Genomic DNA, 27,594 nt, shown 5'->3' with positions numbered 1-27,594 from the left:
AACTTATTAATACACCTGCAAAACATACGAAAGACAGAACCATATAATAATCTATTTCCAAGTAACAAAGTAACCGACAAGAATCCAAACCAAGAGTACTCATTAGTGATATAGTCTTGCATCTTTTTCTCTTTGAATCAGATGTTTTGTCGGTTGATCTTGGAGTTGAATCTGTAATTATTATTGTTGTTTCTGTGATTTTTTTTGTTGCTACTTCTTTAATAGTTGTTGTTGTTTCTACAGTAGTGATTGTTATTGTAGAAGTTGCCTCTGCTAATTTCAAGACCAGAGAAATTGTTGTTGCTGCCACTATTCTTGTGATTGATGAAGAGGAATACAAAATTAACGATTTTTTTTTTTGTAGATGAATTGTGGATGAATCTTAGAGACATGAGAAACTTTCCATGCAAGCATACCTAACATTTCCATGAATCAAAACCTGCAAACAAAAAAGGGAACAAACAACGCCAAATTTTAAAAGCTTAAACCTAAAAGAAAAGAAAGGAAAAAAAAACATTAACGATGATATATCGACAAAGAGGAAGGAGGGAGAGAAGGGTTTGGGGAGGTTTGCATAGATCTCCTCCCCACGAGGGTCAACCTGAGCAGACGATAATAAGGTTGTTTTAGGTTCTCTTATAGCGGGATAGAGAGGAAGAGAAAACGCTAACTATAATATATGTAGATGGTTGTTTTTCTGATCAATAATTGTATAATTGTCCCACCCTTCTGCTTAATAATAGAGGCGGATTTATTCAAATTTTATCCTTACCCTATCTTACATTTTGGAAGTTATTTTTTGAATAAAATCTAAACGGTCGCGGATTTGAAGCCAATATTTTGGGGAATATGTTCCTCTTACAAAGCTATTTGTACCAATGGAAAATGTGCATTTTCCGAGACGTATAACACACCATCTATTACTTTGAAATCAGTCGTTAAAAATCAACTAATTTTCAATCCTTAAAATTATGATTTGTAATTTAGGATATTTTACCTTTTACAATTTGGTGGACTATATGGAATGAATGCAATTGCGAGTTATACGGTTGGAAAGAAGAGAAACCTTTCCTAACTTATTCTCTCTATCAAATGTACTATGTTTGACTGGTCGATTCATTCTAAGCTTTTTGGGATGCCATTCTGGGTATCTTAATTAATTTGTAATTGTGAAGCTGTTATTGATCACACCTAGGTTTGGTTTTTTCTTTTGTGTACTCATCATTTATCATTCTGATGAGTGTTATTTCGTAATTAAATTTGCCTCCATTTTTTTTTTTTTAATGATCATTCTTACAAAAACAAATGGTATTGGTTTAATCCAATGGTTTTGAATTGCCTTTTCCCAGCAATCCACGGTTCTTATTACTTTCAAAATGTAGGAAAGTGGAGAAGACAAATCGTGGCTGAAAATGCACTCTTCTCCCACGCCCTTATCCAACGTTCCAGATTCAATTTTGAAATTTATTCTCCATTTTCCATCTGTTACGCCTAGGGTTTTAATTTTTCAGACGTTACACCACCATGATCCCCTTTGATTCAATTGTTCAGACGTTACCAAAATAAAAGATACCCATTAATTTCTGCATTCAATCCCTTGAACTGTTCGACTATATAAACCTCTACAAGTTATCTTGTGAGGGTTCCCGGGATTTCAATCTCCTTCTTCTCTATCAAAATTTATTCATGTAAGTTGCTGTAATTTTGTTATTTTTCCAGGGTTTAAAATTACCAGTTGATTTTGTTCTTAATTTTTGGTTTAGTACATAATCGCTAACAAATTGATTTGAAAGTTATAATATCTTGGATGAGTTTTGATTCATGGATTTCGTACTGATAAATAAAGAAAAAGGTCTTAACTAAGTTACAACGTTTTTTTTCTCAGGATCTGTTGAACAAAAAGAAATAATTAAAAAGCGAAGAGTTCGTGCCAATTGAAAGTTGGTTGATTAAACTATTTTAGTTGAACTGGAAATGCTACAATTCCAAAATGGGACCTCATTGAGATTATTAATCTTGGTTCAATTATCTGAAAGGAACTCAATAAGTACACTTTTACTACTTACTGCATTCGTTTTTGGTATCCCATCTTATGACTCAATTTTTTTCCTAATGGTTTTCTTAAAACATATAATGGGCCATATATAAATCAGTTTCATCCATGTCTTTTGGGTACTCATTGACGATTTCTCTCGCTCTCTTAAGATAGAGAAGACGAACTCCATCGTGTTCCAAAGGTATCATTAGGAGGCATATATTGCAGGTATGCTGCATTCTTCGCGTACTTATATTAGGTAAAAGTAGTTCTCATAGTTGTATCACACTATGTTACGCCCGGTACATCAAGTTTTGATAGTATGCGATAGTCATTTCAGTTAGCTTGATAACTATGGTTTCTGTTGTTGGAGTTAGGTCAGTTTGGATATCTAGCGCATTCCTTTTATAGTCCACTATTATATAGTGTTCTTCTTGCACGAGCCACTCATGCTAAAGCATTAATATGGTTGCCATTAATAATTTGTGAACTCCATCAAAAACACTTCATAATCAGTCTCTATTAGGTAAATGATTGTGATTTCTGGGATTTTACCTTCAGAAAGAAAAAACATCTCCTTATATATACCTCATAGCTGGAAAGTGATTGGTTGGTTCTCTATCTAGGCTTATAAGTTCCATGACTCTGCTGATAAGAAGTTATGGAGTTGACACTATTTTTTTTCACTAGAAGAAGGCGATGGATGACTCTACTTTGCGTGCTTGAGTATGTATGCACTTCATTCACTCTCATTCTTGCAAAATTTGATTCCTTTTATTTTTGCCTTCAATATTTTCCGTGGTTTAGTCTAACATTTATGGTTTTGACATTTCAGGTTTAGCACTGTGTGGTTACAATTTTCGCCAAGTATGTTATTGGCTATGTGTTCATATGAACTCTGAGAATCCTAACCTTGCAAGTGAATTTTCAGGGAGTTCAGTTCTTATCTGCGGTTGTGGGTTGACTTTCATTTTTCCGTTGTTAACTTAATGCATTTTATAATTTGCATGACAATATGAAATATGTCCGAGTCTTATAGTTATATATATGTAGAAGTGTTGATTTTTATGTTCAAGATTGTGTAGTTTTAGGATAGACTAGCTATAGACGTACAGGCGACAACCGCTACCTCTGTATGTAACACAATCTAATGAAGAACTGATATGGGATCTGGAAGCGGGAAACCGCCAGTGTAGTTGATTACTCTTGGAATCGAAATTTTAATCTTAGACCGAGATGGACATCATAGTTTGGATCAAATTGATTTTTTTTGTAATGCATACTTCAGATCTATATTATGTTCTCAAAATTATCAATTTTGAAATCATAAAGAACATCACAGTAGCATATAGCATATAACCTTATACTCTGCCATAAAGGTAGCAAAAATGATATTTAGTTACTTTTTTCTTTGTAACTTTTTTTATATAATTTTGTTAGTGTTGCAGTGATTTTTAATGGCATGTCAACACTGATACAAGTCTCCCAAGAGAAACCCAATTAGCAGGTATATGATTACGGCTACCAGAAATTGGCAAAGGATCCAAGTTAGGCTCGCCCATAACTTGTATATAGGATACCAAGTTGACTTCTAGGATACCAAAGCGATTAGCAGTTTGAATTTATTGCTGCTCGATCAGAACGTAAGCTGCCTAAAAAGTGTTTAGGTTTTTTTTCTTTTCTCCCTATTTTTATTTTGTACTACATCTACTCTATATTTGAGCGAAGTGCAGATTAATGAATCACAGTGGTCTTTCCTAAGAACCTAATTTTCAAATCACCCTTTGTCTGTGATGATTTTTTCTTATGCCTTGAGCATTTCACACTGGCAGCCAAAAACCCGGTTTGCATTCTGCGGAAAATGTGCTTTCCAAATGGAACACTGAGATCCAGCATCTTGCTATCTAACCGGTCAGTTGTGTGACTACTTAGGGTACATGTTTGTTTTTCATTTTAAGAGTATATTAGTTTGAGACTAAATATTTCTTGTAAATATTCCGTATGCTTTGAACAGAAAACTCAAAAGCTCCCCAGGCACGTCAGATCCACGAGCTTACTTTGCAGCACATTAGGTGGGTTTGACATTTGATGTATTACATTTAAAGATAATATTTTTTGTTGGGTCATAATTATTCCGAATTTCCGATAATATAAAGCCTCTCTTTGCTGGTGCAGTGGTTGGTGATCTACAGAAGTAGTGGAACAAATTCCAACGGTCATCACAGATGTGGTGATCGTTATGTGAAGGAAAGCTTGGTATGCCACATGGTCAACTTGCTATCATTTTTTCTTGATTTTTGGTGGCAGTCTCAGCTCATTAAACTTGAATATTTTCTTGAATTGTACACAAGTTTTGCATTTCTTTTTTTCAAATTAGCCTCACCAGTTCTGTGTTATACACCAGTTCCTTTTTTGTTAAATTTAGTTACTAATTTGCGAGCTGATATTTTTCTGTGCTTTTATAATGTAGGTGTCACTGATTTACGATGTTGTTGCAGAGTACTAATTCAACATATATTATTCGGTCATTGCCTGTATGAATTTAGAGTGCTCGGAATTATGTAGAATACATTAGCTGAGATACTAGAGTTTTGTTGTTTAGAAAACTTCTTTAATGTTATTATGATATTTCTTTGTTTTTAGTTTTTCTACGACTAATCTTTCCTTACAATGCATAAATTGTCAATATTTCACTTTGAGTCGTACCTTTTCACATGTTATATATGTTTAGCTCTTCTGTTAGTCGTACCATTTCACTTTGAGTCGTACCACCACAAAGTGTACAAGGAAGAGAAACTTTTGGGTTTTGACCAGCGACGGAGCCAAGACGTCTATGTGGAGGGGTCAAATCAAAAGCCTCTTTCAAAAGTCTACCTATTTAACCTTATCTCAGTGGAAAATGCCAACTATGCCATCTCATTAGCCCCCACAAGTTACCAAAATTTCCAAAAAACCGAGGTATTTAGCACTGAGTTGGAAAAACAAGTGCGGTCCCATTTGTCCGTGTGTGCCTCCGTCACTGGTTTTGACCAATATAGTTAATATCGGATATCGGTTCATCTCGGCCGGGACCGATACACTGGTACGATTTTATATCGGGGATATTATCGTTGAAATATCGGTTCTAGATTTAGAGACTATAATTTTATATTAAACATTTCTCCACACATTTTTGGATAAGATATAATAGATAACATCAATTTTATCAAAAAAACAAAAGAGTAACTTTAGTAGACTTGCTTCGAGAGCTACATGCACCTCTACTACCACCTGGAAGACTTTCTTCGCCAAAATTACCTTTAAACTTTATAGAAAACGACCAATACCGTCTCATATCAGGAAATATAGGAAAATTTCGTATCGACCGATACGGCCGATATTTGACCGAAACGGCCGATATTCGACCGATACGGCCGATATTATCGGGCGAATATCGTATCCCCGATATCCTTCTTATCGTATCGTTCTGGGCCGATATCCGAAATATCCCCGATATATCGGCCGATATTGACTACATTGGTTTTGACCGCTGTTTACATCCTTTCAATTATTTAAAAGTTTAGGATGCGATGAAACGCGTTTGGGTAATTTCGATTATTGAGTAGGTGATCCTGTACTAAGGATTAAAAGGAAGTAAAATTAACAGACTACCATTAGATCGTTTGGAGTTTGAAGCGGGCACAATGCCAGCACTGCGGATTGAAAGGCATTAAACTGAATCGAATGCCAGATATAGGTTTGGTGTTTGCAGTGGGCACGATGTCATTCTATGTTAACTGTTTTTATGTACTGTTGTCAAAATCAATACCCACTAACAAATACTAATGATCCATCTAAACTAGCAGTCGCTACAAATAAAAATCTGGGCCGTTACGGCATGAGTCATACACTAGTTTGTAAATAGTGAGGATTGATATTTTGGAAAGTATATATTTTTTTGGTAGGTATATAAGTCTTCGCGAGAATAACATATTCTCAAAATATTATCTTCAAATCTACCACCGTTTAGGTTTTATTCAAAAGAATAACATATTCTCAAAATATTATCTTCAAATCTACCACCGTTTAGGTTTCAAAATATTATCTTCAAATCTACCACCGTTTAGGTTTTATTCAAAAGAATAACATATTCTCAAAATATTATCTTCAAATCTACCACCGTTTAGGTTTTATTTAAAAAATAATAATGCCTAAAATGTGAAATAATACGAGTGAATCCACACTAGTAATAATATACTCCCTTCGTCCCAAATTAATTGAGCTAATTGATTTTAAATTTTGTCCCACAAATAATTGAGCTATCTCACTAATCAATGGAATATTTCTAACTACCCTTTTAATTGATTATTGTTACTACAAGAAATATGTATAATTTGATAGCTATGTTTATATTTGTTAAGTAGGTGTTTAAAATGCGGAAATGCTATTCACCTCCCTATTCTCCACCTCCCTACTCTGCTCCCTCCAATCTACACCACACATATAGGATTTGAATCACATTCAGGTACAAGTGGGGTTCACCATTTCCCAGATGTGGGGTTTAGATTGGAGGGAGCAAAGTAGGGAGGTGGAAAATAGGGAGTTGAATAGCACCACCCTTTAAAATTCTTTTCAACGGTATAAATAGGGAAATAAAATTAAGATTTTACACTTTTAGTTAGTAACCGAGCTACAAGCTGGGCACCAACCTGTTTCTGAATAGCAATACCCAACCTATGAAAAATAAATCTACCTGGACCACTACCAGCATCATTACTAACTAAACAATTCTTCAAACGCTTGAAAAAACAAATCATATCTTCACCAAGCTCCCCTAGAGTAGTGAAAGCTAAAACACCCAACCCAAAACCATGTGAGGTATATTCGTCCCAGTACTTAGTACGTTTACGCGAAACTGCCCTTGAAATGACTTGACCTGGAATAAAGGCACGAACACCCTCACCAGTGAAGGGAGAGACACCTGTAACATCCATACACACGTCTTGGCCATTTTCCCAGTTAAGAACAAGAATGTCCGCCGGTCGTAAATCCTTGTTATCATCAGACAGAAAACCCGGAGCAACTTCTTTGCGCGCATGAACACCAGTCTTGTAGCATATATCAACAATTACATCACGAACCAAATCATGTCGAAACTTAATTCCAACATCTTTAGTACAGTGAAGCGCATGATCCCCAAAAATATCCATAGATTTATTGCAGCACGAGCATAAACCATCCTCAGCAAACAATGGGATACCAAGGCGATAACAAACTACAGCGCTGAACTGTCTGGGCCCAAGGCATTGATCCAACCCGCTGATTGAAACAACTAGTAGGTAATCTTGTGCGTGTTTGACAAAGTTCCATTGCCACAGAATAGAGTCTCTTACAGATAGTAAAAATTGGGTAGGTATTTGCTTCTTAACTGCATCAAAATAAGTGACTACCAGGGTATGCATAGAAGGGGGGCAGTGTTATCGACACAGTAAGTTGAAGGCAAACCACATACCTGAATAAAGTTCTGAAGAGCTGTCTGGTAAGCAGAATCATGGTCTGGCGGAAATAAGTTACCAAGAATAACCTTCCGCATTGGAGCAGTTTGACTCTGGGAAGCAAGATAACAAAGTTTACAAAAAACCAAGATATGATCTATAAGGATATAATTGTAGAAAATACTTAAACATACTTCTCTTTTTTCTGTCTTAATAATTGTGCAAACTACAAATAATTCAATTAATTTGGGACGAAGGGATTAGTAACTTATCTTACATATGATTTCATGTCAATTCTATGGAATTTAAGTACTGTGTATTTTTTTTAATAATGCTCTGCTTATAACATTTTTTCACCTTGTCCCGAATCTTGACGTTTTCTTCTTTGTTTTTGTTTTGAACAATAGATGCAAGTTAAATTTCATGTCAAGACTCAAGAGAATTTGGTTCCTTTATTTCATTGATTATATATGGATAGCAACATAAGCACCAGCTAGGCAGCTAGCTATAGCCACTAGCTGGAGTCTTTTAAGTCTTGATAGAACTAATTCGATTTCTCGTACATCTTGTAATATTAAGAAAATAGCCTAGCAAATAAAATTAGAATGCAGCACTTTCTCCCTCTACTACTTCTTGTTGTTCTTCATCAATGTGAACCACAGATGATAAGTACGATGAGCTGCTGGCAGGGTTTCGGGCGGAGCAGTTGGACCGAATTTCTCCCTGACTACCAGTTAATACGCTTAATTGTCCCATCTTAATCATCGAAAACACAAATCTCTCAAAAAACAAAGACTGGTTAACAGCGTAGCTAGTCACAATGGGTCGGGTTCTGCTATCTGTATACAGATCTTGATCCGAGGTGAACAGACCTTGTCGGTTCATGAGATCCACATAATACCTGTTATCGAACACGTTTGGAGTACGTATGTCTAGTACCGTAGTATTGGTGGTGTTGAGTGCAGGACATGTTCGTTTGAGGTTTCGGGCAAAGGTTTGGTCCATAGTAGTATCTTGGGTCGGGTATAATCGATCTTCGAAAGAGCCGCAACTACCGATACCTATGGTGTGACCCCCAGAGAGTGCAACCAGATCGGTGGCTGTGAGGTTCAAAGTTGCAAGAGCAGAGATGAGTACACTGGCATTTGCTGAAGGAGGAGGCAGATTCTGAAGCGTATCATTCAGAGTTGCAAAGGTCAGTCCATCTCGCCTACCTAGGGGGACTCTGTAATATGGACCTCCGGACTGCAACATTAAAAAAAATTAATCTGTTAATTATCCATAAAATATTCCACTCTTTTTTTTTTGTACATGTAAGAGTGTATACATACCAGGAAGACGGAATCACGGGCCGCGATGGCAACAATGTCTGAGCAGGAGACAATACGGCCACAAGCACTATGAACCCGGGCACGAAGGTCCTCAATGATCCGGAACGCTTCTGCTTTGAGTGAGAGGTTTGGTGGCGCATTCTTCTCACTCGGACCACTAGCAGACCCATCCAACAATACTGATCCATCACAGCCCTACATGTTCACATTTATGATACCATTAATAGTCACTTTTATCACTGAATGTGCACAACACCCGCAATAAACAGATCCAGAATTAATCAGTCTGTGTAGGCATTTATGACACCACAATGCAGCTAGCTAGAAGCATTAAAAGGAGGAAAAAAAAATCGTTCTTACTATTAATCGATATTAAGTATGTATGAATGACAGTAAATATAGTATTATAGTAGTGATTGGTTACCTGAACAAAGCAGTCATGGAAGTGAAGACGGAGCAAGCCAGCAGCTTGTGCAATATCACTGTTGAAGATAGTCCAGAGCCTGTTTCTTATTATAGTTTCCAAGTTGGGACAGTTTGTTTCATGGAAAATCAATGACAGTCCCGGTGCTATTGGTGGTGAAGTTTGTGCGTCGACTACCACTACTCCTGATCTAGTACTAGTTCCAAAAGCAATGATAAACACTAGCAGCATCATCATCATTTGGAGAAATGAAGAAGAAGCCATATCGAATGAATAACTTTTGTAGATAATAACTGGATTTGCTTGTGGTTTCCTTTCTCAGTACAAAAACAGAAACGAAATAAATCTTCTATTTATAGACAAGTTAATAAAAGATGACATCAGATGATTTGTGATTGATTACCTGTTTATGCAAAACCCAAATGGATACACCAAAGTGGGTGGGTATAAAATGAGTTATGTCGACATCAATGGCCTCAATAAGTCATGGTGGCGGATTGCGATTTAGTGAAGAAAAACGTACGTGCTCTAAGGAGATAATACCTCCATTAATTAGGCGATTATAAGACTATTCCCTCCCGACACCTACTAATAAGCATCAAATTTCAAAATGTTTTGACAAAACGAGTTGATTTATCTTCTGAAATGTTTATTTCTTGGGTGACTTATTAGTTTCAATGAAATTTGGCCTTCTCTTTGTCAAGAAAAACAAAAACAAAGAACCAAACCCTTCAATTATTTGACTTCTGTGCGTATTTATGTGCTGTCTTTTGAATGGATCTGATTCTTACCACATGGTCTTATTCAATCAATGCCTCTTTTTCATTAGGAATGGAAATGTCCGCAAAAGATCCCATGGCGTTTTCTTGCAAGTATAACTACTCCCGCAGTGCCTTGGAAAGCAAAAAGTAAGATGTATCAGAAACAATTTTCAAACATAAATGAACGTTACAAAGATGCAGTAAGATATTAGCCAAAAGATAATCCGAAAAGTATCGTTTTTTTTTTGGCGTCAACGATATTTGCTTAGAAGAACATCTTAATTAGTTGTTGTGCTGTCGTTATAATAGTTATTACTTATTAGCATTTTATTTCTGTGGAGTGTGGAGCATATCAATGTTGATTGTACATGAAAAGGAATAGCTCGCAATCTAATATCTTTTGGGAAAAACGTTGATGTAAACATTTTTACCAAAATTAGTCTATTTTCTTGATCGAGAGAAGATGTAATTAGAGTAGAAGAATCTACAATGGGTCTACCAGTGGTAGAAAGAAAGAAAAGAAAATACAATTACAGAAAGATCGCTTCCCATGAATTGAGTACTGAACTTGCGAAGTTCAAGTGCACTTAGCTGCTGCCCGTGACAAAACCCAAGTTCTTGTTTGTAGACAAAGCACTATCTGAGGGGTCAGTCCCTCAATGGTCTACTCATTCTATTATGTGTCAGTTATTTACTGGTCCATGTATGTGTTACATACAACTGTAATGCCAGCCTGTAATGCCAGCTTGTACAAGTCTCTCTCTGTATATAACCAGACTGTCTCCTCTTCTTATGTAAGATTCTTTTGATGAATAACATTTTCTGTGTCTCCCGTTTTTCATCTTTTATCTGAATACAATTATGGTATCAGATACAGAAATCAAAATATTCTTCCGCAAAGCTTATTGATCTTCAATCACCGTAATCATCATCTTTTTCATTTCTTTTCTTTGAATCTGTGTTGTTTACCCTTTCTTATGATTCAAGAATTTCTAGATATAGATTCAAATCTTCCAACAATGTCAGATCAAAACATTACTGATATTCCTATTCATCAACTTACTTCTATGGTTCAATTGAAACTTAAAAATGATAATTTCATTACTTGGAAAGCTTTACTTCAACCAATTATTCGTAAACTGAAGCTCTTAGGCTTTCTTGATGGTACAAATCGTTGTCCTGCTCAATTTACTGTTAGAAACAATCGCAACAATCAAAAAACAGATGTTGAAAATCCAGCTTACACTAAGTGGATTGATGAAGATCAAACAATCATTATGTGGCTCCAATCCACTCTATCTGAGTCTGTTGTTGCGTATTTTGTTGGTGCTCCAACTTCACATATTCTATGGACAAATCTTGAAGAGAAATTCTCCAGAGTATCTGCTACTCACACAATTCAATTACGGACAAAGATCCAATCTACTAAACAAGTTAACCTGTCCATGACTAATTATCTAAACTCATTGGACAAGATCTCTGATTAGCAGCTGCCGGCTCGAAAATTTCTGATGATGAAATGTTAGTGACCACTCTTTCTGGTCTTAACAGTGATTATATTGCCTTTTCTACTTCGATTCGACTCAAATATCCTCCTGTTATTATTCGTGAATTGCATAATTTACTTCTCAGTGAGGAAGTTGTAGTAACTAATAGATCTAAGTCCTTGCTTGTTGATTCTACTGCAAAAGCCTTTGCCGCTCATTCCTCCAATTATAGACCTAATTTCAATGCTTTCGGTGGTGGTCATAGTCCTAATTACAGAGGCAAACGTCCTTTTAATCCTAATTACAGAGGAGGCTTTCAACAACCTGGTTTTTCACGTGGTAGTTCTTCAGGTTCTAGTTTACAAGCTAATGTTCTGGTAAGCGCCTCCTTTGATTATTTTCTTCAGTCTTTCGTTGCATAAGACCTCCATCACTTTCTCAAGGGAGTTTTAGCAGCAGCAAAAACAAACATGGGGCGTGTTTATACCAAAACCGTGAAGAAATCCCTCGTCAGCTTATCGAGAGGTACTATTCAAGGATGACTTTGGATTTTCACACTAACAAGAAGATCTTAGAAGAAGTTGCAATCATTCCTTCAAAACGTCTTCGTAATAAGATTGCTGGTTTCTCTGCTCATCTCATGAAGAGAATCCAAAGAGGACCAGTTCGTGGGATTTCATTGAAGCTTCAGGAAGAGGAACGTGAGAGGCGTATGGATTTCGTACCTGAAGAATCAGCTATCAAGACCGATCATATTGAAGTTGATAAGGATGCTATGGATATGCTTGCTGCTTTAGGTACGACTGATCTTCCTGGTGTTGTTAAGGTTGATCCTGTTGCACAAGATGGTCCTAAGTTTGGTGGTGGTTATGCTAGTCGTGGAGCTGGTGGACCTGGTGGTGCACCAAGGAGATACTAGAGAGCTTGGTTTGATGGGTTAATAGTCTTTTTTATTCAGGGTTTTGTTTTTACATTTTCATCAAGTTTTGGCATAAGATGTTGATTACGGTCATATTTTGGAAGTTTAAGAACTAAAATTGTAGTTGGTTTAATGGGAATCCTTGAAGTTTTTTACTGGATCTAAAAAAAAAGAAACTTTTGCTTCTGGTGATTAACCTCCTTGTCAGATTTGTGACAAATATGGTCATCTTGATGATGAATGTTATAATAAACTGAACTTTACTTATCAAGGCCAAACTCCACCAACAAATCCCACTGCTATGCTTGCTTCTGCAAATATCATTGGGGGGAGGGGGAATTCATGATTGACGCTGGATCTACACATCACAACACTGTTGAGCCTGATAATCTTCAACAACCTACACCATACAGTGGATCAGATGTTATTGCTACTGCCAGTGGGAAAGGTATGTCCATATCTCATATTAGTTCTAATATCAAATCTTCATGTTCAAATTCCTTTCATCTAAACAACATTTTCTTAGTACCTAAAGTATCTCATAACATTTTATCTGTGCACAAGTTTACCACAGACAACAATTGCTCCTTAACCTTTTCTTCCTCTGATTTTGTTGTCAAGGATCAAGCCTCAGGGAGGACTCTTTTACAAGGGCCTCATGAGCATGGTCTTTATCCAATCAACTTTCACTCATCTCCCAAAGCTTTCTCAAGTATCAAAGTGTCAGCTGATATATGGCACAAAAGACTTGGACACCCTACTTTCACCACTCTTCAAAAAGTATGTTCTAGTTTGTCTTTGAGTCATGTAATAAAACAACCTATCTTTTGTACCTGTTGTTAATTAGGAAGAAGTCACAGACTTCCTTTTTCTATTTCACATTCTGTTGCTACTAAACCTCCGAACTTTTACATATGGACTTATGGGGACCATATCCTGTAATGTATAATAACGGTTTTACGTATTATGTCAATGTAATTGATGAATATTCAAAATTTTGTTGGATTTATCCACTCTCTATTAAATCTGATTTTGCTTCCCTTTTCTTTCAGTTTAAAGCATACATTAAAATTTACTAAACACCTCTATTATCACCATTAGAACTGATAGTGGTGGTAAATTTCTCAACACCACTCTAACCTGTTTTCTTACTTCTCATGGTATTTTTCTTGAAGTCACTTGTTCTCACACAAACCTGAACAAAATGGTGTTGCTGAGGCCAAGCACGGACATTTGCTTGATTTAGGTAGAACATTCCTTATCCAATCTGGTTTACCTGACTCTTATTGGGTGAATGTCTTTCACACTGCCAATTTTCAGATTAATAGACCGCCTGTTAGATCTCTCAATTACATTTCCCCTTATCAAAAGCTTTTCTCCAAAGTGCCAGATTATATTTTCCTTAAAGATTTTGGTTGTGCTTGTTTATCTCAAACCTTACACTGACCATAAACTTGAACCTAGGAGCAAGTTAAGCATTTTCATTGGCTATGCTAGCAATCAAAAAGTATATAGGTCCCTAGGTCCTACTTCTGGTAAAATCTATGTGTCAAGACATGTCATCTTTGAAGCATTATCTTATCCTTACTCTACTCTTTGTTCTTCCACTCCCACCACCCCTATTGTATCAAATCCTTCTACATATGACATTTCTTTACATTCTAATTCTCCTTCTACCTCTACTACTGATTGATTCAGTATTCCTTCTGCTACTACTAGCCATGCTCATCCATCTTCTTATACTTCTCTCATTCCTCTCAACAATCACTCCATGACTACCAGAGGTAAGCGAGGTATTTACAAACAAAAAATGTTTGCTGCTACCAAACATCCTTTACCCTATGCCCTTTCATCTATTGCTACTGCTCAAGTTCCCACTTGCTATTCTCAGGCCGCAAAAATACTCTAATGGCTAACTGCAGTTCATAATAAACATTTTGCTTTGAAAAATGCTGGTACCTGGTCTATGGTACCTCCACCTCCTGGTCAAAATATTGTTGGCTGCAAATGGGTCTTCAAAATAAAACAACATGCTGATGGCTCTTTGGATAAATTCAAAGCCATACTTGTAGCCAAAGGTTTTCATCAACAAGAAGGTGTTGATTTTACTGAAACATTCAGCCCAGTGGTCAAGCTAACAACTATCAGGTTGGTTTTACCTGTAGCAATTCAGTATGACTGGTGTTTATCTCAAATTGACATAAGAAATGCATTTCTACATGGTGACTTAGAGGAGGATGTTTATATGGCTCAACCTCCTGTATTTATTGATCCCGAGAGACCACACTATGTATGTAAACTTCACAAATCAATATATGGTCTTAAACAAGCTCCCAGATCCTGGCGTGCTAAGCTAACTGATGCTCTCACTTCCATGAATTTTCTGGTTTCCAAGGCTAATCCTTCTCTATTTGTTCAGAAAGTTGGATCTAGGATCACTATTCTTTTGGTATATGTTGATGATATTATAGTCACTGGCTCAGATTCTGCTTATTGTGCTTCTGTGATTCAAACTTTAGGCAGCAAATTCCCAGTCAAAGATTTGGGTCAGTTATCTTTCTTTCTTGGCCTAGAAGTAAAAAGAAATGTCAGTGGTTCTTTCTTTGTCAGATTAAGTATTGTCTTGACTTGCTTACTAGAATGCATATAATTAGTGTGAAACCATGCTCCACTCCTTTGCCTGCAAACTTCAAGTTAAGCTCCACAGATGGTGAGCTTCTTACAGATCCTACAACATACAAGTCTCTTGTTGGTGCTCTTAAGTATTTAACCCGGACAAGACCTGAAATATCCTTTGCAGTTAATCAAGTCTGTCAGCACATGAATGCCCCAACAACAACTCACTTTACTGCAACTAAGTGAATTCTGAGATATCTCAAAGGTACTATCAGTAATGGATTATTATTTCAAAAAGTATTCCAGTTGCTTCATGGATTTAGTGATGCATATTGGATTGGTTCTCCTGATGACAGAAGATCCACATGTGGTTTATGTGTATTTCTTGGACCTAACCCAATCTCTTGGTCTGCAAAGAAGCAACCCAAAGTTGCAAGAATCTCTACAGAGGCAGAATATAGGTCCCTTGCTCATTCTGCAGCTGAGATACTTTGGGTATGTTCTCTACCCCTCAACTTACTTGTGACAATCAGAGTACCATCAGCCTTTCATCCAATCCGGTTTTTCACAGTAGGATGAAACACTTAGCTGTTAATTTTCACTTCATAAGAGAGCTTGTTCAGAATAGAGCATTGAGAGTCTATTTCGCGCCTTCAGTAGATCAGGTAGCAGATGTCTTCACCAAAGGACTTGCTATTCCAAGATTTGAGTTCTTAAAAGACAAGCTAAGAGTGTTCTCTCTGTCACACTTCAGTCTGAGGGAGGATGTTTGTAGACAAAGCATTACCTGAGGTGTCAGTCCCTCACTGGTCTACTCACTCTATTATGTGTCAGTTATCTACTGGTCCATGTATGTGTTACATACAGCTGTAATGCCTGCCTGTAATGCCAGCCTGTATATATATGTCTCTTTCTGTATATAACCAGGCTGTCTCATCCTCTTCTGTAAGATTCTTTTGATGAATAACATTTTGCATTTCTCCTGTTTTTCATCTTTAATCTGAATACAATTAGTTCTAGCTTCGTTTCCCAAATCATCATCCTTTTTGAAGTTGTACTTATTTTCGAAGATACGGTTGCCTCCATAAAATCCACACCACTGCCGCCAGAATTAACCTCCAAATAAACTTGCTTGAACTAGGTTGATGCACGTTGTTCCAATAGTGTGCTAAGGAACACATCGACTAGTAGACACTGATAAACTTGCCTCCACAAAATCAATGTATTTTACCGATATGGAAGTTTTAGCGGTATGGTAGATATGGCGTGTACGAAATATTTTACAGGTATAATCGTCAATATTACACCCAATGATCGAGTTATATAAAATCACATATTCAGTGGTTAAGTGACAGGATTTAGTGATGGTTATCAACGTACATATGGAGAGAGCAAAAATAAAAGTCTTGCTTCAATTAAATTTTGTTGCTTTCTCTTCCTTCAATTATATGAAGCTTTTTGATTAAATACTGAAGTTGTCATCTTCATGCGCGTACTAAGGACCAGCATACTATTAGAGCTTCTAAACTTTGTATATGTTTTTTTATTAGGCCCTATACATACAAATTAACTTGGTCTGGTATAACAAGAAGAAAATTGTAACTTTTATTTCATTACATTTATAGATGGATAGCAACATACATAGACCAACAGCTAGGTATAGCAAGCTGGCTAGCTAGCTAGCTTGAAGGTTCAAAATCATGTAATAGTTAAACTAGCTATATGTACTCAAAATGCAGCACTTTCACCTTCTACAACTTCCTGTTGTTCATTATCGTCAACCACAGATGATAAATATGAAGAGCTCCTGGTAGGGTTTCGGACGGAGCAGTTTGCTCGAATCTCTCCTTGACTTCCAGTCGACACATTGAGCTGACCCATCTTAATCATCGAGAAGACGAACCTCTCAAAAAACAAAGTCTGGTTGATAGCATAGCTAGTCACAATGGGTCGTGTTCTACTATCCGTGTACAGATCTTGATCGGAAGTGAATAGACCTTGTCTGTTCATGAGATCCACGTAGTATTTGTTATCGAACACGTTCGGAGAGCGTATGTCTAGTACGGTGGTATTAATAGTGTTGTTTGCCGGGCACGTTAATCTGAGATTTTGGAAAAAGGTTTGGTCCATATTAAGATCTCGGGTTGGGTATAACCGACCCCCAAAATTGCCGCAACTAGTACTGATACCTATGGTGTGACCACCAGAGAGTGCAACCAGATCGGTGGCTGTGAGATTCAGATTATTTGCAAGAGTAGAGATGAGAAAACTAGCGTTTGATGAAGGAGGAGGGAGATTTCGAAGTGTTTCATCTCTGGTTGCAAAGGTCAGTCCATCACGCCTACCCAGTGGGATTCTGTAATCCGGACCTCCAGACTGCAAAATTTATTGAATTCCTTTAATTACCACGCACTCCCGTTCAGTATCTACTTAGCATAAGTTCAAATATCATTGAGAGTGTATAGCATATACCAAGAAAACGGCATCACGGGCAGCAAGAGCAGTAATATCTGAGCAAGAGACAATACGGCCACAAGCTCTCTGGACACGGGCACGAAGGTCGTTGATGATTCGAAATGCTTCAGCTTTGAGTGATAGATTTGGCGGAGCATCCTTCTCACTTGGACCGGTAGCAGATCCATCCAGCAACACTGATCCATCACAACCCTACATACATATACGCAGTGCGTGCAGAAAATCAACATAATTATGCTGTCAACTCCACCGAACACAAAACGGGGATTTATTTAATTTCAACCTCGAGTATGAGGTAAATGAGGCAAAGTAGTATTAGTTACCTGAACAAAGCAGTCATGGAAGTGAAGACGAAGCAAGCCAGCAGCTTGGGCGATATCATTGTTGAAGACAGTCCTGAGCCTGTTTCTTATTATAGTTTCCAAGTTTGGGCAGTTTGAATTGTAGAAAGTCAATGACAATCCCGGTGCTATTGGTGGTGAAGTTTGTGCGTCTACCACTACTCCTGATTTAGTAGTTCCAGAAGCAGTAATAAACATAATCAGCATCATCATTTGGAGAAATGAAAAAGAATTCATTTTGAATGATCTTTTGTGGCTAGTTTCTCTCTACTTGAAAACAAAATGCTTCTGAACATATCTATTTATAGGCAAGTCTAGAAGAGACAAGGGAATAAAATATGACATCATATGATGAAATCACCTCTAGATAATTCGCAATTGATCGACGATGCATATGCAAAAGCCAAAAGTAGATCATACGGAGCGTGTGCATCTGAAAATGACTAGTTCATGTTTCATATACAATACACAGCTGCAGCATCTGAAAATGATAATTCTACCTACGGCTTCTGTAAAGTCCAATAACGTATTAGCTTAATAACTTGAAGTAAACAGATTAGCAGGCCAAAAGACCCTCTAAAATATAGTCACATTATTGTTAATCATCTTGCTGTTTAGGATACCAACCAAATCTCATTATGTTGGCAACTAATTTTATTAGTTTCGTACACGCTATGACTAAAATCAACTACTATAGGAGGAAAACAGGGGAGGGGAACATTAGCTAGAACTAGTTACCCCTGAAGAAGAGCGTAAAAAGCCTATAACATTCAAAGCTTAAATTCTTATCCGAATTAAAAGTGCAGTTAATAGCCAATAGGCATTGGGCAGTTCCAGACTGACAGAGCTTTGCACTTCGATTGGTCCCGAAGCAGTAATACAGATGGTGGGCCCGCACCCCTGGAGTTTAGCAGGGCCCCCTGCTATTAGAGCACGGTACAGTTTGAAGTGCACAACTTCGGTACACATATCAATTCTGATAGGCATTCTGAATCAGCAGGCAAAAATCAACCCCACATGATTCGTTCATATCTATTTTACTATTATAGAGTTGAGAAATAAGACAGGAAATTTAAGGCACACCGTCACGTCTGTCAGTGTCTCAGTTGAGAAATGTGACCATTGCGGTAATTACTTGGTACTAATTAGCAAGATTCATACCATCTGGTAGGGCTGCACAAAACCGAACCATAATCGAAAACCGAAACCGAAACCGAATTTTTTTAACCGAATCGAACCATAACCATATTCCTATGGTTCATTAATGGTTGTCAGTTTCAGATAACCGACAGTATCGGTTTCGGTTTAGGTTTTGAAATAAAACCGAACCAATAACCAATTGGTTAACCGATTAATAGTGACCGTAGGATTAAATGATTTTAGACCGTGGATGGGGATATTTAACCCTAATAAGTAATAACTTACATCACTCTTCAGTCTTCTCTTCTTTCATAGATATTATCAGAAATCTTTCCTACAGACAGTTCCACTTCCAACTTCACTCGACTCGACTGATTTTAGGCAGCTGTGCTTATGATTTGTAGAGGAAATTGGTTCAGGAAGCTCTTTCTCGTGATTCTTCTGGTGCTGTTCAATCCAACTTCTCTTTGATTACTCCTACTTCTGGTGTCTTTCAGGTTTGATTTCTTTTTGAAACTTTGTAGATCTGGGTTTTATTTCAGATTCCTTTAAATTTTTTTTACTAGAAATGGAGATTTGGGGGTTTTGAATCTGCTATTGAAATTACTGATTAAATTTTTTTTTTAATTTTTCGTTTTGTTTGATTTTTGTACCTTTATTCTTGATTTACATGGATCTCTGCAAGTAGTTTGGTTGTGATTGTTGTCATGTTCATATTTATGTGATTGTTGTCATGTTTATGATTTTAATTATGATATTAGGGTTTGTAAAATTGAAAAAAATTGGGGATTTCAAATGTAAAATTGGTCATTTAGGTTGATTTACACAGTGGGTTTTGCTTAAATGTATGGTTTAAATTAAATGTATGGTTTATCACATTGCAGACTTGCCTTTTGACAATGCGAGGAGGATCCAGTTCAACACCTACTGCCTCTGTTTCTTCTAATAAGCGGCCACCTCGACCTCCACCTAATGCAAGTTCAGATGGAGGTGCAAATTCAGCTGGAGGTGCAAGTGCTGCTAAAGATGCTAGTGTTGCTGGAGATGCTAGTGCAGATGGAGATGCAACTGAAGTTGTCATAAAAGTGACAGAAACACATAGCAATAAGCGTAAAACCCCTGAAGATGCAACTGAAGATGACACAGAAGTGAGTCAAGTGACAGAACCAAAGGGAAAGAAACGTTCTGATGTGTGGAACCACTTTGATATGGACCCCAAGCCTTCGAAATATGCAAAATGTCGCCACTATAAGACAAAGATTGCAGCTCAAGGTACCAAGTATGGGACAGGTGGTATGAATAATCATTTGAAATTTTAGGTTGGTGGAGGACTAATAGTACAAGGTATCCTGTATTATCACACATGCGAGAGATATACTAGCCATACCAGTCTCTTCTGTTGCCTCAGAATCTGCCTTTAGTACTGGAAGGCGAGTTATTGATTCATATCGAAGTTCACTGCTGCCTAAGACTGTTGAGGCGTTGATTTGCACGCAAAGCTGGTTACGGACACCGGTTGATCTTGATCCAAACACCTTAGGAACTGATGATGCTGAAGATGTTTCAGGTATTTTCTCTACTCACTTTTGTAAAATTCTGATTTGTTATTTTCTGTACTCACTGTTTGTCACTTATTGATGTAATTTCTTGCAGAATTTTTAGGTTCTCTTGCAACTTCTAAGTTCATCCGCATTGACATAGATGATGATGAAGAAGAAGATTCAACTTTGTTATCGTGAAGTTGATTATAAATGATTTAACGGGTTAGTGGTAAGTTTCTCTAGTTTGCAGTTTTAGCAGTTGATATTTTTTTAGAATAAAACTTAGATTTGTTTAAGCATATGAATAGCCAAGTTGAAACAATGAACTGTCAATAATGTGAGTACTCTCCTTTACGCCAAAATAGCTTAAACTCATGCCATTGCCTTTGAAGGTAGATCATCTTAGTCAACTGTTATGAATGTTCAGGGCTTACTTTACTTGTAACTTCTTCATATCAGTACAATTTTATTGTAGTTTCATTGGTTGAGGTGATAATGCAACATTAAAATTAGAAATGCATATTCCAGTAAAAGGATCATCCTCAATTCCAGCTAAACGAATGCTTATTGTTTAGTGCTTCTCTACCATATCGGTTGCTAATCTTGATGTTCTTAGTTATATTATGTACCATTGCACTGATCATGATTGAGAAATTCATATTTAACTCGAGTTTGTGTATGTGCAGGTTACCATTACAACCTCCTGTGGAATACCCAATTTCTACACATGCAAAGTGTATTCATTGTAACAAACTATTTCCTGTCGACCTTTTTAGGAATGAGATCTCTATGTTGATTTTCCATCTAAAGATGTGGTCAGTTATGAACTTATGATTATGATTTTTTGATGTTTTTTCGTTTTTGTTATTAAGGAGAAACTAGACTCTTTAAAATTTAATGTTTCTATCAATATGTATTGGAAGTTGGAACATTTGATGTATTTGAAACTTGAGTGACAGGTTCAGAAAAATTTGCCCGTCATTTTTGTGAGACTGACAGGTATAAAAAATTTCAGTGGTTAACCAAAAATCGAATGGTTTTATACAAAACCGAGTTGGAACTGAACCGAGAAAAACCGAACTACCCAAATGGTTTCATTGGTTTTCATTATTGGAAACCGAGTAGTTCGGTTTCGGTTTAATTTTTTCCAAAAACCGATGAAAACCGAACCATGTGCAGCCCTACCATCTGGTACTGGTGGTCCTGTCTTAATTCATTCAACCGAACATATTAATTTCATTGACTGTGGTTACACCGCCGGCCCTAAAGTTACTTTTGATAGATTATGCGAATATATGGTACCTATATTCTGTACACCAACTCTGGTACCAAATTCAAAGCAAAAATCAGTGGTACTGTATTCGCCGAGCTAATTAAATCCTTTTGTCAGATCTAGTTCATTTTTGGACTAGATTTGAGCAGATTTCTTCATTATTCCTTACTTTCTATTATGTTTTTTTGCTTATCTACACCGGTTTGGTGGTTTTATCTATTTTTTTGAGATTTATTTTCGCTTTAATGGCGATTTTGAGTTATTTGGTTGAGATCTAAGATCAATAGTGATGCTCTCCAACGACGAAATCTCCATCTTTGTTGTCTCCGACGACGAACTCTTCATCGGAATCTTCATAATCAACTTATCCGGCGACGAAATTTTCATCGGTGGTCTTTTTGGCGATGGAAGCTTCATCACTATTTACATGAGATTTGAGCAAATCACTCTTACTTTTGTAGCATTTCTTTCTAAAGAAGAAAAACAAACTAAATCGTTGGAATTTAATTCCGAGAAAAATCATCCTTCTTCCGATTTAATCGGATCTTATTCATAGTTGAATTTGTCTTACTCCGGTAATCCTTCTCTTTCTCTTGTCGGATTTCTCGGTATTGTAATCTTACGGTATGTTTTTATTACTTTGTATTCTCTTATTTTCGATCTTAAACTAATTGTAACCTTTAAATCCCATTAATGAAAAGGTTCCTTGTTTATAAAAAAAAAAAAAAAAGAAAAAAGAATAAATCCTTTTATCTGCTTGTATACGACCAAAGGAACGACGGGGTTGGCAATTCAATATGGAGACTCATATCACATGCATATAGGTTATATCTAGTTGTCCTATGTACTATGAAAATGGATACTTTTATGTAGGTATCACAATGTTTAAACATCTTCTAAAGGATCGCAGTCGAGTTATATCAAGGCTGCTAATGGGGTGCCTGGTTAGGTGGGGGTGTACCAAGTCAAGACAAAAACTGTTTTGTTCTATATGAAAAATGTGTTTTTTCTTATTATTGTTTTGGTACACCCCACTTAATCTATACCCCTGTTAGCAATCTTAGAATTATATGGTGTGCTAGTTTGGACTTTGTAATTGAAAACGCAAAAAAAAAGATATATATGGACAATTGTTATGTAACTAATTGACTATCCTTTTGTTAGTGCTTTAGTCACTCTGCCGGGATTGTAAGCTCCTCATAGCTGTTTCTTGCTTACCTCCAATAACCTATTAGTCAATATATTTCTCACCTTTGCTGTTGATATCTAAAAGTTTAAAGGCCTAGATAAATAAAGCTTCCACGTTGAACGGTGAGGAAATTCTCGTTTCCTATTGGTCGAAATAGGCCTTTTTTAAATTTTGTGAAACGAGCGTTTTGGTGAGGACACTTGGCAACGTATGATTGGTTTAAAAAGAATTGGAAAAAGATTAAAAAAAGGAAACCATATTCAATTTGGATTTATAAAGTGACAATATTTAGTTGAGGACCCTTGGAAACGTATGATTGATTTAAAAATTACGAACTTAAAAGGAAAACCTAACTTACCATATTTGGAATTTTGTGGAAGTTCAAATTCAATTTGGAAATTGAGTAATTGCTATATTAGGACTATTTTTCCAAATTAATATATAAAGGGGAAAAAATCCTCATATTTTCTGCAAAAATAAAGGAAAATATAAGTAAAATTTCCACATATCCTCCACCTATTTAATGTATTTGCCCCGCCACACCATATCAAAACTACATCTCCACGAGGTGGGGCGAAGCCCGCGCACACCAAATCAAAAATGCATTTCCTTGAGGTGGGGCGAAGACCCACGCACACCAAGTTAAAAGGAAAAAATAAATAAAATATGCACATATTTTCAACCTATTTAATGTATTTTCCCAACCATACTAAATAAAAAATACATCTCCACGGTGCGGGGAGAAGCCCTACGCACACCAAATTATGCATTGCCACGGGAGAGGGGTGGCGAAGTCCCGCACACACCAAATCAAGAATACATCGGCACAGGGCGGAGCGATGCCCTACGCACACCAAATCAAAAATACAGCGCCACGGTGTGGGGCAAAGTCTCGCGCACGCCAAATTAAAAGAAAAAAATATACCTGGTGTATCACGGGCACAAATCTAGTCAAAATAAAAGAAAATCCCTCTAATCAAAACTTTCTTGCAGGAGGAAGAAAAAGTTGAAAACAGAGGTTCGCATGAAGTAAATGAACTATGAAGCAATAACTCAACTTTTCCTGCGGTCCTTAAATGCATTTTTATCCGAAAATGATTTACATCCCGCGGGCCCAATCCCACGGGTTGTACCGCTATCTCACAAGGAGATGGGACCCACACAAAATCCACCCCCACAAATCCGTCAGGTCATTAGGATTCTGTTTTTTTGTCTCTTGCGGGACAATCCGCGGGATTGGGCCTGCGGGATGTCTATCACTTCCCATTTTTATCTCAGTACTCTGTATATAGTTAAAGTCTTCCGAATCAGTCGTAATTTGAAATACCTCTCAATCTTTTGGATGTATATGGACTATGATGATAATCAATATACGGAAGAAAAGATCACATGATTCTTTTAATCTGTGTGTAGAATCCTAAAAGTATATCACTATTGATATAAATGGAGTGGCTAAATTTTGAGTAGTACAAGACTTGCATTCATGTGAACAAGTCAAGGTCCGAAGGAAAACTCAAGTCAAGACATTGTCCAGGATTGGAACAAAACAACCTGTGGCTGGCACAATTACGCTTATGTTGAACAGTTTTTTGGTTAAACGTACTTGATAATCGAAACATTTAACTACTAGACTGGCCTAGTTGATGGATCACGACATCCCAAGATCATGAGTGAGCGTCAAACTACAAAAATATATAGGCCACCTTGTTTGTTTGCAGCTGACTCGTGTCTGGATCTGAGTCAATCCCTGACTCAGACCAAGTCAGAAGTCAGACCGTTTGTTTTGTATTTTGAGTCAGAGCTAATTCGACCTCTGATTCAGATATAATTCCTGATCGGGATCCATTTGAGTCAGGTAACAAAATACTTCTGATTCACGGGACCAAACCATTGATTCACGTTTTTTGAATCAGGTGAGTCAGATCTGACTCAAAACAAACATATCGAGTCAGATCTAGATGAATCAAGTGATTTCACTCAGATCCAGATGACTTAGATCCAAACGATTCGGATGAGTCAGGAGTAAACAAACATGGCGCTCGACAAATTGCAAATAGATCAAACAGCACGATAATCTTATATATTAATGTCCGACCAAACTATTTTTATGATCTCCAACAACGTAAAAACAAAATGGAACAAAGAAACAAACTGCTTACTACATAAGTAAAATTTCGCATACATCAATTCAAACTTGATTAGTCGTTACCCACTAAAAAAAGCTTCAGTTTCACCATTAATTTCTTCGTCAACCACAGATGACAAGTAGGATGATGAGAGTTTTGACGGGTTTCGGGCAGAGCAGTTAGCCCTGATCTCTCCTTGAGCACCAGTCAGCACGCTTAACTGGCCCATCTTAATCATCGAAAACACAAACTTCTCGAAAAACAAAGTCTGGTTAGCAGCAAAGCTATTCACAATCGGGCGGGTCTTAGTATTTACGAACAGATCTTGATCGGAAGTAAATAGGCCTTGTCTGTTCACCAGATCAGTGTAGTACTTGTTGTCAAACACATTTGGAGTTATAATGTCGAGTACAGTGGTGTTGGTAGTGTCAGTTTTAGGGCACGTTCCTTTCAGATTTGCTGCGAATTTTGGGTCCATGGTTTTGTCTTGGGTCGGATATAAACGTTCCGTGAAGGACGTGCAACCTGCTCTACCAATGGTGTGACCACCGGATAGAGCGACGAGATCCGTGATGTCGAGGTTCTTGGCTTTTAGATCAGAGATGAGAACACTTGCATTTGAGAAGAAAGCAGGGAGGTTATTCTCGGTTGCTTCTGTTGTTGCAAAGTTGAGTCCATCTTTCCTACCCAGTGGGATTTTGTAGTCCGGACCTCAAAGAAAAGTTAAAAATGAAATATAATTGTGTTAAAATGAACATTAAAGTCCGAATGAAGAAATTGTCGTTGAATTAATCCTCTTTAAGGCAAAGAAATTATGTACTTACCAGGTAAACAGCGTCACGAGCTGCAAGAGCAGTGATATCAGAGCAGGAGACTACACGGCCACAGGCTTTGTGAACACGGGCACGGAGGTCGTTGATGATTCTAAATGCTTCAGCTCGGAGTGACAGATTTGGTGCTGCCGATTTCTCACCTGGACCACTAGCATACCCGTCCAACAACACTGAGCCATCACAACCCTACCACACACACATGCAAGATTAATTATAAGAACATGTAAAAACAAAATAGACAGTTTTTGTCTACAAGTTTGAGTTTTTGGAGAATATATTATATGATATATATATATATACCTGGACAAAGCAGTCATGGAAATGCAGACGAAGTAATCCTGCAGCTTGAACAATATCCTTCTTGAAAACTATCTTGAGTTGGTCTCTTACAATTTTTTCAAGATTTGCACAGTTTGATTTGTAGAAACTCCATGAGAGTCCCTTTACTAATGGAGGTGTGGTTTGAGCTTCTATTACCGACGAAGACAAGTAAGAAGAAGCAGTGAGTAATAAAACACAAGAGATTATGAAGGAAGATGAGGAAAATGTAGAGGAAGATGATGCAGCCATATTTCCAACGATATATGGATTTGTTATCAGGTGTTAAATTTGAAATCTAATTATGTTTAAAATTTTGAGTAGTGAACAATAGTGTGATGATGCTACTTTCCTCAACTAGCAATGTTGAAAGAAAAGGACGAATGAATTCGCTATTTAAAGATGCTTAGATGATGATAGATTAGAATACTAATTAAGCATAATGGTGGGCATAGCGGTGGTGGGCGTGGTGGGTACAAAAGAACAAGGCTGCTAATACGTCCACAATTATAACCTAATTAAGATTACTATCTATAAAAAATGAGCAATTTTTCAAAGAAAGGTAGAAAGCAGAAACTTCTGGGTTTTCTTTCTTCATTTTAAGCCAGACATTTGTTGCTTTCGAAAAATTGTACTATGTTTTACTCATTCCGTTCTTTTTTAATAAGCTGGTTTTGTTTTTAGCGAAATTTAAGGAAATTAAGAGAACTAATCATTGAAAGTGGTCCTCACGACACTTGTCAATAAAAGAAGTGAAGTGACATGGTCCTTGTGACACTTGTTAGCAAAAGAAGTAAAGTGAAGTGGTCCACATGACACTTGTCATCAAAAGAAGTTAAGAGAAAAGTGGTCCCAAAAAATTAAAGTAATATTTGACTTTCCCAATTAGGAAATTGACATATTTTTTTGAAACTTTTATTTATAGAAACTGGCCTATTGAAAAGAACAGAGAGAGTACTATTTTATTTTTTTTACTAACTTGATTTAGTGTCTGTTAACGTTTTTTCCTACGTAAGTTTAACCCGGATATTATATTTCTACTGACCGGCGAACTTTATTTTATTTTTGTTAAGGAGAAATCAAGGGATATAGAGTTTTGAATTCTTATCGTGGCCCAAACATTCCGACAAATATATAACGTTGCCAAAGAGGCATGGGCATGTTTTGAACTTCTGATAATTATCTAGTGAATTTTTGGAGAAAAACATAAATTGCGTACTGGCTGTTGTTGGTAGAGGTAGAATGCATGTGCTTAATCTGAACCCAAGTTTAATACCTCAATGAGGAAGTAGATATTTTGACTCTTCTGAT

General features: G+C 36.9%; 3 protein-coding genes, 1 long non-coding RNA gene and 1 pseudogene across 12 annotated transcripts; 2 read left to right on the top strand and 3 right to left on the bottom strand.

Moving 5' to 3' along the window:
• The first annotated feature begins 1,476 nt into the window (after nt 1-1,476).
• Nucleotides 1,477-4,622, top strand: LOC113330674. Of its 9 annotated transcripts, XR_003350431.1 has the most exons (9): nt 1,477-1,688; nt 1,886-2,080; nt 2,206-2,263; nt 2,662-2,761; nt 2,871-3,678; nt 3,868-3,946; nt 4,050-4,107; nt 4,211-4,291; nt 4,506-4,622. It is a non-coding gene; the product is annotated as an uncharacterized LOC113330674 (long non-coding RNA). The 9 variants fall into 9 exon arrangements; XR_003350429.1 differs by having other exon boundaries at nt 2,206-2,761; XR_003350427.1 differs by having other exon boundaries at nt 1,886-2,263.
• A 3,320-nt stretch (nt 4,623-7,942) lies between these two features.
• LOC113330539 (peroxidase 12-like) lies at nt 7,943-9,572 on the bottom strand. Its single transcript, XM_026577341.1, has 3 exons — nt 9,265-9,572; nt 8,841-9,035; nt 7,943-8,754 (listed from the first exon to the last, which is right to left on the bottom strand). Exons 1-3 carry the CDS (start codon nt 9,526-9,528, stop codon nt 8,110-8,112), a joined length of 1,104 nt encoding a protein of 367 aa, XP_026433126.1. The 5' UTR covers nt 9,529-9,572; the 3' UTR covers nt 7,943-8,109.
• A 1,413-nt stretch (nt 9,573-10,985) lies between these two features.
• Nucleotides 10,986-12,603, top strand: LOC113330540 (annotated as a pseudogene).
• Nucleotides 12,604-16,679: 4,076 nt separating this feature from the next.
• LOC113330699 (peroxidase 12-like) lies at nt 16,680-18,112 on the bottom strand. The gene is made up of 3 exons (XM_026577529.1): nt 17,846-18,112; nt 17,520-17,714; nt 16,680-17,423 (listed from the first exon to the last, which is right to left on the bottom strand). Exons 1-3 carry the CDS (start codon nt 18,098-18,100, stop codon nt 16,776-16,778), a joined length of 1,098 nt encoding a protein of 365 aa, XP_026433314.1. The 5' UTR covers nt 18,101-18,112; the 3' UTR covers nt 16,680-16,775.
• A 6,948-nt stretch (nt 18,113-25,060) lies between these two features.
• Nucleotides 25,061-26,635, bottom strand: LOC113330431 (peroxidase 12-like). Its single transcript, XM_026577245.1, has 3 exons — nt 26,266-26,635; nt 25,953-26,151; nt 25,061-25,843 (listed from the first exon to the last, which is right to left on the bottom strand). The coding sequence occupies exons 1-3, from the start codon at nt 26,533-26,535 to the stop codon at nt 25,212-25,214; spliced, it is 1,101 nt and encodes a 366-aa protein (XP_026433030.1). The 5' UTR covers nt 26,536-26,635; the 3' UTR covers nt 25,061-25,211.
• Nucleotides 26,636-27,594: the final 959 nt, after the last annotated feature.

This window comes from Papaver somniferum, unplaced genomic scaffold (genome assembly GCF_003573695.1).
Source record: "Papaver somniferum cultivar HN1 unplaced genomic scaffold, ASM357369v1 unplaced-scaffold_118, whole genome shotgun sequence".
Taxonomy (NCBI): domain Eukaryota; kingdom Viridiplantae; phylum Streptophyta; class Magnoliopsida; order Ranunculales; family Papaveraceae; genus Papaver; species Papaver somniferum.
This window is presented reverse-complemented; position numbering and strand designations above follow the sequence as displayed.